The 13,130-nt window shown below is 42.9% G+C and overlaps 1 protein-coding gene across 4 annotated transcripts in view; it reads right to left on the reverse strand.

Annotated features, from left to right (window-relative positions):
- ZSCAN25 (zinc finger and SCAN domain containing 25) overlaps window positions 1-13,130 on the reverse strand; it is a 70,468-nt gene that overhangs the window by 52,436 nt on the left and 4,902 nt on the right. For 2 of the 4 annotated variants that reach the window (XM_080680315.1, XM_080680316.1), the window contains exons 5-7: window positions 12,502-12,593; window positions 11,108-11,222; window positions 4,289-6,707 (exon numbers count right to left, since the gene is read on the reverse strand). In XM_080680315.1, coding sequence (XP_080536441.1) covers window positions 5,875-6,707; window positions 11,108-11,222; window positions 12,502-12,593 — 1,040 coding nt within the window. In that variant the 3' untranslated portion in view covers window positions 4,289-5,874. Of the gene's footprint in view, window positions 1-4,288; window positions 6,708-11,107; window positions 11,239-12,501; window positions 12,594-13,130 lie in introns of those variants that run through there. The other 2 variants (XR_013961216.1, XR_013961215.1) reach the window with 2 other exon arrangements.

Here is a 13,130-nt window from a genome sequence, read left to right on the forward strand (position 1 = left end):
ATTCCTCAAATACTTAACCCTTATGAATCCCAATTTCCAAACTCCTCCACTCCACCCCCACTTCTTCAGCCAACTTTCCCACATTCTGGGTTGAACCTAGTTCTGGGCACAGAATGATCATTCTCCCCAAAGGTGCCCCAGTCTTGGCCTTGGACCCTGCTAGATGGGAGTTCCATGGCTGGAGATACTTAAATTAGCAATGCCTACAGTGACTGTTTTATTTGAGCACCTAAGCAGACTTCATACTATCTTACTTCTGTGTTCCCTTAGGAAAGAAAGGTCTGCCCATCCACATGGTGGTAACGAGAGAAAAGAGGATAGAGTTAGAGTTGATTCTCTATGTATGAAGAACATAAAGGGAATAAGCCATCATAAACTTTAGGAATATGTTTCTCCATAAGTTGACCTGGAGAAGGAGACAAAGAGGAAAAGCCTCATATGGTTGAAGAAGTTGTATTTGGCTTCCTGTGAGGTAGAGCTGGAAAGAACATTACACAGAAAGTCATAACTGGCTTCTAGTCCTGGCCCCTCCAATTACTAGCCATTTGACTTCAGGCCATTTGAAATTTACCAGTCTACCAAATACACCATACTTTTTCAGTTCCTACTCATGCTATTCAGCAGGCCCATCTTGCCCATTTCTATCAAAATTCTAGTTGGATCAGATAATATAGGATGCCCTTCATGAAGCCACCTCGAGTCTTCCTAGCCAAAGGAATTTCTCTCCTCTGGAATTCTATATAATTCAAATCCTATTACAACCCTTTTCATACTTTGCTTTGTATGATCCATGTTCAAACAGGATTGTGGGTCCTTTTTAAATTTTATAAAAGGTCCTGTTCATGTTAATGAACTCATCCTCAAAAGACTATCACAGTGCTTGATTTAAAATAATGACTCAATAAAAGTATGCTGCTATAGATTATGATGAAAATGACAATGACATTAATGACAAACACTGGAGAAAGAACACTTAAGGCCTTTCTCCCCATGATTTTACTTTAGCCAATACGTTTTATATCCCCCCATCCTCCTCTAAGGAAAAAGAGTTACCAATCTGGTTGGTCTGAGCCCGGGGACTTCACTGGCTCATATATTATGAAGGGCAGTGTGCCCTGAAAGGTCAGCACCCAGAAATGAAGCTCCCTTCCTTCCAGCCTGGCCCTGATTTAGTCCTCTTGTATTTGTGTCTGGTTGGAGTCCACAGTTGGGGTCCAGTCAACCATACACACAATGCCTGCACACACAGGTCCTCAATTCAGATCTGGAGCTGAGAGAGGGAAGGAAGGTAGGCCTAGACCAGTGGTCGGCAAACTCATTAGTCAACAGAGCGGCAAACCACGCCTCGCGAGCCGCGGTTTGCCGACCACTGGCCTAGACTATTTTCCAGCTCACTTTTTACCAGTGATCCAAATGATGGAGGTTATTGGGTATAACTCAGATACTAACAAAGTGGTACTTCGGTGCAAAGTTTGCTATTGTTCCTTAATTAAATTGTCTCCTTGGAAGCCCCCAGGAGTTGGGATGATTGCCAGGGCAGAATTTACGCTTCCCTGGGTCTCTAACATAAAACCACAATAAAAGTAACAAAATCTCACCTCAAACATGTAAAAATGATGTGTAGAAAAATTGATGTAAACATGGAGAAGAGGTCTTCATTTAATATACATCCTATATAATAAAAGGCTAATATGCAAATTGTCCCCTCTACTGGGAGTTCGACCCAGGGGCGGGGCCAGCCAGCCGACCTCCCGCAGCCCCTCTCCCCAGACAGCCCGCTTCCAATCAGCCCCACCCCCACCCCAATCCAGGGCAAGGCTGGGCAGACAACCACCTGTGGCCCCTCCCCGATCGCCCCCCCCCCCACCCTGATCAGGGGTGGGGCCGGCCAGCCAACCGCCAGCAGCCCTTTCCCCTGGCCAGCCAACCTCCTGTGTTCCCACCACCACCCACCTCCCCGCCGCCTACCTTCCCCCTCGCCCCCGCCAGCCCGATCTCGGCCTTGATCGGGGCAGGCCAGCCAGCCCCCACTGGTGCAAATTCATACACCAGGCCTCTAGTTTGCTATAATGGTGAATAATACAATAGTTTGGCTCCAAGGTAAAAAAAAAAAAAAAAAATTGAGTAAGAGAAAGAGCAGCAATAAATATGAAAGACCTTCAACTGAGCTTGCTTATTGGTGGATTGTGAGAAGGCTTTCTGGCTCTAAAGCCTTTCTGGCTCTTCTAAGGAAAGGCATAGGATAAGGAAATTCTCTTATAGCAAACACCTTTCAGATTGACTCTGATCCTGGCCCAGAAGCTGCTTGCTGACAGGTAAATGGATAGGAATGTTCTCTTCCTCATCCTGCACATGGGTCAACTGTAAAAAGTTCAGAAGCTCAGCCACCCTTACAGACTTGGCAGCATAAACCCTTCCTTTTCCTCTAACAAATCAGGACATTCCTTTTCTTTATCAAGCACAAAAGAATTACGACAAGATATTTCACTAAGAAGCCATGGTAAAATAAAACATTCAAAAGAAAACAAAAGGGAAGTGTGTGTGTTTTTCTTTAATAGAGATTCCAAACTATCTAGAATCCAGTCCAGTCTTCTGTTGAACCTAGTTTCAGGACTGGGACTGATTCTCAGTTAGTCACAGAGGTTGTGCTCTTTCCCACACTCTCCTCTATTATTTCAGTGGTCTCCCCATCAATGTCCTCAACACCCTCTGAGTCCACCATCTATATATTCTTGATAAAATGTGAAATGTGAATCTGGTTACACCCCTAGATCTGTAAGTTTTTAGTTGATACAGAGAGCAGAGAACTATATTAAATAATGCCATGGGTATGCAAACAACAAAATTCAGAATGTAAGAAACTCCACAGGATAAAGAACCCAGTTGTCCCAGTGAATGAATTTCAAGAAGAAAAAAAAATAGGAGCTACTGATTATTAGACTTAGAAGACAAAACAACAAATTATAATTATGGATCTTGGATCTTAACTCAAAGGTTCTTAAAAAAAAGTATGTGGTTTTTTAAAAACATTAATTGGGAAATAAGGAATTATTAACTTTTTAGGTATGATAATAGTATTGTGATTATTCTTTTAGAGTCCTTACCCTTTAGAGTTACACACCAAAATATTTATAAACAACATTTGGGATTTGCTTCAAAGTACTTCAGTGGGGGAGGAAGTTGAGGAGAGATTAGAGATGAAGCAAAACTGGCTGAGTTTATGATTAAAGTAGAATGATGAATACATGAGGACTCACTTATATATGTTTGAAATTTTCTATTATAACAAATCTCTAAATAGAAATATATAGAAAATAAAATATTTGACATTTAAAAATAAGGCTACATTTCCATGGGGACATTTGAGACATTTTTGAGGCATCGTCCATAAGCTTTGGTCTCTAAACAGAAAGGAGAGCCCAAATGGGAAGACAGCAAGGCCTGACTTTATCCAAGCTTCTCTCAAGAGATTCCAACTGGCTAAAACCCAGAGACTTCTCTGGCTAAGTGTATGATCAAAGAGAATCTACAATTTAATTCAAGTAAACTGAAAGACCACTAATGAACAACTCCCAGTCCGTGGTGGCCCCATGCTTCCACCCACCTTTGGAATATGGACCTCCTAGAGCCGTGGTCTGCAAACTGTGGCTCGCGAGCCACATGCGGCTCTTTGGCCCCTTGAATGTGGCTCTTCCTCAAAATACCATGGCCTGGGTGAGTCTATTTTGAAGAAGTGGAGTTACAAGAAGTTTAAAAAACTTGGCTCTCAAAAGAAATTTCAATCCTTGTACTGTTGATATTTAGCTCTTAGGACTAATGAGTTTGCCAACCACTGTCCTAGAGAAGGCCAAACTCTAGGCCAGGTCAGCCCTTATGTCCATAGACCAGAAGCCAGAGGTTTCTATCAGGTCTGGCTGCCAAGTGGCTGTAAGCTTTGCCTGGTTTGTCTGGGAAACAGGGAAAAAAACATGTTGATTTTGCATCTGGACCCCGATGTTGCTAAGTAGCAGCAGCCCAGAGTCTCATACTGTAGATGTCTCAGATACATCCTCGTTAGTGTAGCCTGGAGGGGACAGCTGAGGGGCCAGAAGGTCATTTGCTAAATCAAAATTAAACACCATGACTATCTGCCAATAAATGGATAAAGTAATGTGTTTCAAAATGGACTGAGTATTGCAATTCCTTGTATTGAAGTCATTACCATTTACCTTATTTACAATAGAAAATAAAAAAAATCCCAAAGAATATTAAGAGGCATCATGAGACAAATTACATCTTGCAATTATAGTACACAGTCAAAAGACTAATTTACTCAGCAGACGGCATTCAGAGGCACAGAATTACAACACTGCAGTGCAGTCCATGTGAGGCGGTCTTCAGAATTTCAAACAGAAATAAATCCCTTTAGTGATGGCAAGATAATACAAAAAGCTTAAACACAGTTACAAACACTGCATCTTCTCATTATTAAAGAAATGCCTTTTTTAAATGCCTACATATTTATTTTTCCTAAATTGGCACTCATGCAAAACAGATTGCTACCATCTCATCATTTCCAGTTGGCATTCAAGACCTTGCCAAGCACCTCAGATGACAAGGATCTAGATGCACTGAGGACAGAGGTTATTCAGTAACAAGACGTAGGTGCATTTCAGGGCAAGAAGCTGACAGAACCAACGCATAGGCTTAGATCCCAGGTCCAGAGGGTTCATGGGAGCATCCATGCATTCCACCTTGGGTGGTTCTGAAGATCAAATACATTCACTAAAATGTAAGCTCCACGAAGTCAGTGATTTTCCGATTTTATTCACTGATATATGTCAAGCACCTACAAATGCTTCTGGCACACTGTTGGGCCTCAATAAATAAGTGTGGAATTAATCAAGTGAGAACACAGAGAAAAGCATTTTATATACTGCAAAATGCCATCAAATATAGAGTATTAATACTAGTTCACCTTTCAGGCTTAATTAGATCTTTATACAGAACTGAATGCTTTTAAAAATACTCTCATGTTTATTCAGTGATCGATAACAAAATATTAATTTCCGAATAAATGTGTGGACAGTTGTTATACAAGGAATGGAATGGGGAAACTTTACAGATGAGGATAGAATGTTTCAAAGGGAGCTACAAATAAAGTAAAATAAACGAGGCTGCCTGAGTGATCCCGACTAGGGAGGGAAAGATCCAGCACCCAAGCAGGAAGGGCAGAATGAGTGAGCACAAGAATATCTTCTTACACAGCACTCACCACAATGTGACATAGAACACGATAATGGTTTTGTGTGTGCTTCCAGTGCTAAATCAAAAGCTCCTGGAGAAAAAGGTTTCATCTGTCTCATTCACCGTCTACCCAGTGCCAGGCATATAGTAGGTGTTCAATAAGTATTTGTTAAATGGAAAAGAGAGTGGGGGGAGGAAAGTAGATAGAGTCCATATCCTGGCAGGCAGGATACACACCACAGAAAAATTAGTTCAAGCTGCCAACAATGGACAAAATTTTGCCTTCACTACCAGACTTGCTCAGGAGGTGGATATGAACATCCCACTGAAGGAGAAAAACCTCAACATGAACTAAAACTCAGGAAATCGTTTCCCCCAAAGACGGTAAGAAAAACTGTTAGCACTACTTGGGTAAGGGACAGGAGAGGCTGTGCTCTCTGGGAACTCAAAATGAGCCTGGCCTTGCCCTTTTCCTTTTGAACAAATGGGTCAAGGTGTCTTTCTGCACCCCGTAACCCTCAACACCCCCTCCAAATCCTTCAGTGAGTAAAGGTGAATAACATCCTCCAGAACGGTCTCCCTCCATTTGGTAGTCCTGGAAGGTCCTGCCTTGTCCAGCACCTTGTATTAGCAAAAAAATGTATTTCCTCACTGCACGGGAATCTCCTGGCGATGCTGAGTTTTCTGGTGCCGGTTGAGAATGGACCTCTGGTTGAAGCTCCTCCCACAGGCAAGACAGTGGTAGGGCTTCTCCCCTGTGTGAATCCTCTGGTGTCTGACCAGCCGCTCCCCTTTACTGAACCGTTTACCACACACCTGGCACCCATACGGCTTCTCCCCCGTGTGGGCTCGCCGGTGCACGGCCAGGTTAGCGTTCCTGCTGAAGCTCTTGCCGCACTCGCAGGTGTAGGGCTTTTCCCCAGTGTGAGTTCTCCGGTGCACCTGAAGATGCTGTCTCCGGCTGAAGCTTTTCCAGCAGTCCCCACACTTGTAGGGCTTCTCCCCCGTGTGACTCCGCTGGTGGACCTCAAGGTGGTGCCTCTGACTGAAGGTTTTCCAGCACTCACTGCACACATAGGGTCTCTTTCCCAGGTGGGTTCTCTGGTGCTTCATGAGGTACTCTCTCAGAGTAAACCCTTTCCCACACTCAACACAACCATAGGATTTTTCTTCTTCATGGGTTCGCTGGTGTCTTACGAGATTTGAGCTCCGACTAAAGCCTTTTCCACACTCAGGGCACTGAAAAGGCTTCCAGAAGGAGCTGTGAGTTTTGAGGTCATCAGGTACAGGTAGGATGCCATGCTGGGGAGGAGGAGGCCCTGGTATGTTTCCCATAGAATTACCAGGCTCCTGCTCACAGGTTCTTCCAAGCTCAGGGCTCTGGAGAGCAGCTTCCCCAAACCTCTCTGAGGTCCCCTGAGCAAGCGCCCCCTTGAGGTCTGCCTGCTGGATTTTGGCCTCTTTTTCCTTGCTCCCAATGCCTATAGGACAAAGGAGATACATACTGATTCTGTAACAGCAATGAAAGCAAATTTATGTTAATGCAGAATGGTACAGCCACTGTGGAAAACAGTATGGAGTTTCCTCAAAAAATTAAAAATGAAACTGCCTATTGACCCAGCAATCCCACGTCTGGGTATATATCCTAAGAATCCCGAAACACCAATCAGAAAAGATATATGCATCCCTATGTTCACAGAAATGTTATTTACAATAGTGAAGATCTGGAAACAGCACAAATGTCCATCAGCAGAAGAGTGGACAAAAAGGCTGTGATACATTTACACAATGGACTACTACTCGGCTGTAAAAAAGGAACTCTCACCCTTAGTGACTACATGGATGGACTTGAAGATTATGCTAAACAAAATAAGCCAATCAGAGATAGACAAATACCATATAATTTCACTAATATGTGGAATCTAATGAACAAAATAAACTGATGAATAAAACAGAACCAGAGGCATGGATACATGGAACAGACTGACAAATGTCAGAGTGAAGGGGGGTGGTGGGGACTCGATAAAAGAAGATGAAGAGATTTGCCAAACAACTTATGTGCACAGCCCATGGGAACAGACAAGTGTGGTGCTGACACCTTGATCTTGGACTTCCCAGCCCCCAGAACTGTGAGAAATAAATGTCCATTGTTTAAATCACCTAGTCTTTTTTTTTTTTTTTTAGATTTATTTAGTTGCTTTTTTAAAATAATTCTTTATTGTTGAAAGTATTTCATATGTCCCCATTTTTCCCACATTGACCCCCTCCAGCCCCCCCCCCACCCCAGGCCCTCACCACCTCATTGTCTGTGTCTATGGGCATGCAAGGTCCTTGGTTGATTACCTCCTCCCTCCCCCCATCTCTCCTCCCCGCTACCCACCTTCCATCCAAGATTTTGCACTCTGTTCCATGCTTCCATGTCTCTGGATCTACATATGAGTGAGGTCATATGATACTTGTCTTTCTCTGACTGACTTATTTCACTTGGCATGATACTCTCCAGGTCCCTCCATGCTGTCTCAAAGGGTAAGAGATTCTTCTTTTTCACTGCTGCATAGTATTCCATGGTATAAATGTACCAAAGCTTTTTTATCCACGCATCTCACCCAGTCTTTAGTATTCTGGTGTAGCAGCCTGAACTAAGACAGGTTCCATGCCTTTTTACAGAGTAGTCGACCAAATTTTAATGTCTTCTCACTTAACTTTCTAATTCACATTTTTTTATTTCCTTCAAAATCTAATTCAACGATTTCCTCTCAAAAAACACACCCTGGTTATTCTCTCACCGTGGGTCTCTTCAGCACATATCTATTCAATTAGCACTTTGTTTATTCTGCACTTACTTATATATGACCTCACTGTAAATGCTACTTTATATTCATCCAAACGTTTGCCTTCCTCAATGATTATAAACCTATTCCAGTAATGGTGAGCTACTTGCAGTTCTCCATATCCTCCATTCACCTGCTCCACTCTCCTCCCTCCTCACACTTCTCTCTCTGCCTGGTCTTATTTTATTAGTCTGGGTTTCCTAGAAGCCTGGCACAGGGACTAACTCAGGAAAGGTGCTTAATGACTGCTGGAAGAACAAATGAACCCAGTTTGTCATTGACATTCTTATACCAGACCACCTCTCCCATAACATCTTTAGTAAGACTGAAATGCCTATGAATGCTACTGAAATGCCTTGCCCATTCTAGAAGTCCTTCCTCTGATCCCTTTTACACTCTCTCTAAATTAACAAAACAATTGTTTATAGAAGAACAGAGGAAGGGGAAGAGATAAAAGATGAGAAAAAGTAATAGGAAGCAAAGAAGCCAAGAGAGAAATGACAAGTGGTGCTTAAATGGGAAAAAGATCCTTTTAGACACGATCATTAGAAGATTTAAAAAAAAAAAAAACAAAATAGAAATTGCCCAGCCGATCTGGCTCAGTGGTTGAACGCCAACCTACAAACCAGAAGGTCACAGATCGATTCCCAGTCAGGGCACATGCCCGGATTGTTGGCTCAATCCCCAGTTAAGGGGCATGCAGGAGGCAGCCAATAGATGATTCTCTCTCATCATTGATGTTTCTCTCTTATATCTCTCCCTTCCACTCTGAAATCAATAAAAAAATACACTTTTTACAAAAACAACACAGAAATTACATACGTCCTGATTTGATAAAAATATGAAGAACACAGCTATCACCTCTGATGTATTCTTTTGTTTCATAAACTTTTCAAGAAAGTTAAAGTATACAAAACATAAATGTAGCACTCAAAGAATTTTCATAATGAACACAATCCTGTAAACAGCATCCAGTTCAACAAATATTACCAGCCCTCAGAAATTCCTTTTCCATCCCCTTCAGTGACTATATCCTGCCCTCAGGGTACATGCTATTCAGACTTTTATCACCATAAAGTACATTAGCCTGTTCTTAAACTCTACGTAATTGATTTACACGTTATTTCTGGCTTCTGCTCAACAGTATTATTCTTGTGAGATTTACCCATATCATGGTTTGTAGCTGTAGTTACACTACATCCTTTTTCACTGGTGTATAGTATTACAGTGTAAGAATATATTCCAACCTATTTCTTAGTTTCACTGATGTTCATTTGGATAGTCCCCAATTTTGAGGTGTTCTAAATAGTAAAATTAAAACTAAATGCAATACATGACCCAGAGAAAAATCGGATTTGTTGTTCCACTTATTTATGCATTGATACCAGGAATCAAATCTGCAAGCTTAATGTATGGGAAGACACTCTAACCAACTCAGCTACCCAGCCAGGGCCTTATGTTTATTTTCTCAGGCCTGATCGTACAAAGCTGTCAATGCAAGAGCTGTAACTACTTGGAATGAATCTCAGGAAGACCTGAAGGTTGAGATGGCTAGTAGATGGTATGCCCGGGAAACAGAACTTCATCTCACCCAGCCTCAACATAAATGCTTAGGGAAGCGTTTGGGTTGTTCTGAAACAATGAGTGGATAAGAGGACAAACATACAGTCAGAAATGGCCAGTAAAAACCCTCTGGGAACACAAGGGCAGAATCCTTCCCCCACATAGTCACATCACTCGCAGAGGTACATTCCTAGCAGGAAGTAAGACACTAGAATGATGGTACCTCCATTTGAGACATGCTGCACAAGGCCTTGCACTGGGCAGTTATCTGAGGGTTTCCACATCCTCCACCATCAAGTAATCTTACATCTCTTTCTCATGGTGTAACAACCTTGTACTGGACACAGTTCTCTTGAGCCCCTTCCTCTAGTGCCCCTTCCACTACTCCATAGAGTATTATTACAGGTACTTGGGGTCTTCATAGGACTGTTAAGATCACAGAGGCAAGCACCTTCATTTTTAACTCTTCATTGTGACTACTTGAGTGTTGGCCACATAGTAAATGCCAAATAAAGATTTTTGGGTGAATAAATGAATGAATACTTAATGACTCATAAAGTAATTACTTAATAATAGTTATACAACTAATAAGAATATCTAACATTACCATGCTTGCCAAATGTTTACATTTATTATCTCCTAATGCCAAGAAACAGTGTTCTAAAGGGGGAGAAAGAGAATTAGACAAAACAAAGGAAAGGCCAACCACATTTCTTTTCCTGTCCCCACTGTACTCCCCATTCAGCCCAGTGATTTTCCACACTATTCTTCACTTGCAAGTTCCCAAGCCCCTGCAGTACCCTCTGCTGGCTTCCCCAGCAGGGCCTTTACCCTGCTAACTCTTCCCTCCTGCTACTCCACCTCCTATGAGCTCCTTTCATGTTCATGATGACCAAGTTCTCCCCGCTCTCACCTCAGGTAAAACCCAGCCACCACACGAGAGAAGCCAAATGGAGGCTCTGCTTGTCAGTGACACAGGTCCACTCCAACACCTCCTATCTCTAAAATCCTACCATGCTTTCTCATGCCCTCCTCTAGATACTCTACATGCTCTGAAGGTTTCAGGTATATCAGTTCTCTCCAACACAAAGCTACTAATGTAGGACCTACACAGGGGGCACTCAATAAATATGTGCTGAATGAACGAGATCAGAGGACCCATCTTTTGCTGCTTTTCTCTTGATCTAAAGCCCTCAGTACCCTTCAATGATGGACACAGATTAGATGCTCAGAGGATCCTAATGACCAACCTGTCTCATCACAAACAGAACTACCTTGTGTTTTCTTGCCCTTGCCTGCTCCTCTCCTGACACAGGAATGCGCCTAGCCAGTTCTCACACCCTTGGTCCATGTTCTTTCTCTGGTCCTGTTTATTCATCTGCATGAAACCCCCTTCCTTTGTCAGTAGCACCAGATTCTGAAATCTGGGGCAAGGTTATAGCTTCCAAAATGCCTGTTTCTTACCTGTGGGATGGAAACAGTCTTACCTGAACAGTCCTGTGGTTCCACATATTCCCCAAAGCAGTCTATCTGGGCTGGGGTCACATGCCTCCACTCTTCCTCTGGGAAGGGCAGAGCCATATCTTTAAATGGTCCCAAGCCCTGAAACAACAGGACACTACTGTGGGTAAAGAAATGATCCCGAAGTAGGAGCAAACCAAAAGCAGAGACCACAAGGGCCAAAACTCTAGGAAAGAAAAGAGCAAGAAGATGGAAGGAACCAGTGTCCCTAGCTGGCTTTAGGAGCAGAAGTACCTGCCTTTAGACAGTTTAATGACAGAATAATGGACTTGTTTGAGCCATTTTAGAGTTTCTGCTGCAGATGCTTAGTTTTTACCCACTAAACACAGTATCCAATTTCTACTTTCCAATCTCCTCCACTCAATCATCAAACTTGATCGAGCCCGAGAGCTGCTATTTACCCCTTCAGCTCAAACTAATTTTCCCTCAGAAATAAGTAAACATTAGGCAAGCCCTGTCTTAATAATGCCTTGTTAAAATAAATGCATTGCCATTCATGATACCATAAAGAACTATTATGGTAGACAAAGAGGGTCTGACCAAATTAAAACACACTGCTGTCATTCTGTATTTTCTCCAAACCCTGTCCATAGAAAACAGGAATAGGAAATGACACAGGCATCAAATCTTGCCCAATTCTGCTTTAGCTAGATCAGACTTGACTCACTTCTTTTTTTTTTGCCAAATGACATTTTCCCTTCTACAATGAACTCCTCACTTTAAGACTCATTGTCCCTTTCAGAAAGGTGCCACACTGGAAATCCCACCTCCCTGGCAATCTCATGGAAGAGACTTACACTGTGGCAAGAGTGCCCACCTTTGCTCTAGTTACCCCGACTAACAGCAGGCTAAGAAGTGCAAACAAGAACAAAATTCCTGGTTTTGGTCTTACGTAGGGGCCAGACAGACCACTCTGCTCAGCACTCATGAGAGGCCCCAACCCTCAGTCAGCTACACTCCTGCTGACTTGGGGGGTGGGGAGGTCCAGGGGAAGAACAGCAGCAAAGTATCCACATAGGGTTACTGATCTCCTGACCAACTACCACAGCCTAGATCAGGCCTATGGGTTTCTATCAACAATGCTTTCCTCCTCACTATTAAAAGAGTAATAATGGGTCAATTAAGACAACTCAGAGAGTAATCAAACAAGTGAATTGGGCCTTATGCCTGGACCATAAGGCACAGGCTCAGTTCACATTAACAACTGAGGATGGTGAAGTGGAGAGAACAAAGCGCGTCAGGACAAGGAAGAATAATTCCACTTCGTGGTCGGAGGTCGGTTGTGCAGAGAAATCCTGGGGAAAGTGAACCTCATTCAAAGCTACATCATGATCACTGGAAAGGCAGAGACACAGCTCACCTGGGACCCAGCTGTGAGGAACCCAACTGCCATCTCTTGGTCTCTAGTGTTCACTGTGGGGAGGCCAGGACCAGCCTGAAGAATTGGAACAGCTGAGCAGATAGAAAAAACATGAGCAGGATTAGTGCTATCTTACAGTTAGCTCATTCAAAGTGTCCACTGCTGATTCACAGAACCCCAGGACCCAAAGACTCCAGACAGATAGAGGTCTGGGTGTACCCTATCCTGTTCTCAGCTGAGAAAATGGTCCCAATGCAATATACTCTGTCCCTTCAGGACAATGGGTGCTCCCTATGCTGGAAATAATTCCCTTTGAGATTCAGTAATACAATAAAGTCACACATTACTTTTAGGGATGTGGCTAGTCTGCTAACTTAAAAGTATCTCTACATGTCATCTGCTTATTTCCTGACGGTTTCTAGAAAGGATGTGAGGGAAAGGAGACAAATGACAAGAGATACTGCCTGATAAAATCGAAGAGTGAAGGTATTTCACTTCATCTCTCTCCTACTGAAGTCAAGGAAGTAGCCAGAAAAACTCAGAATTACATCTTGCACGTAGTTTATCAAGTGTTGGGTTTGTAAAGGAAAGGGGGAGGGAGAGGGCACAAAGCACCATTTCCTGTGCCC

This window comes from Plecotus auritus (assembly GCF_963455305.1).
Source record: "Plecotus auritus genome assembly, chromosome: 7".
In the NCBI taxonomy this organism is placed as follows: Eukaryota; Metazoa; Chordata; class Mammalia; order Chiroptera; family Vespertilionidae; genus Plecotus; species Plecotus auritus.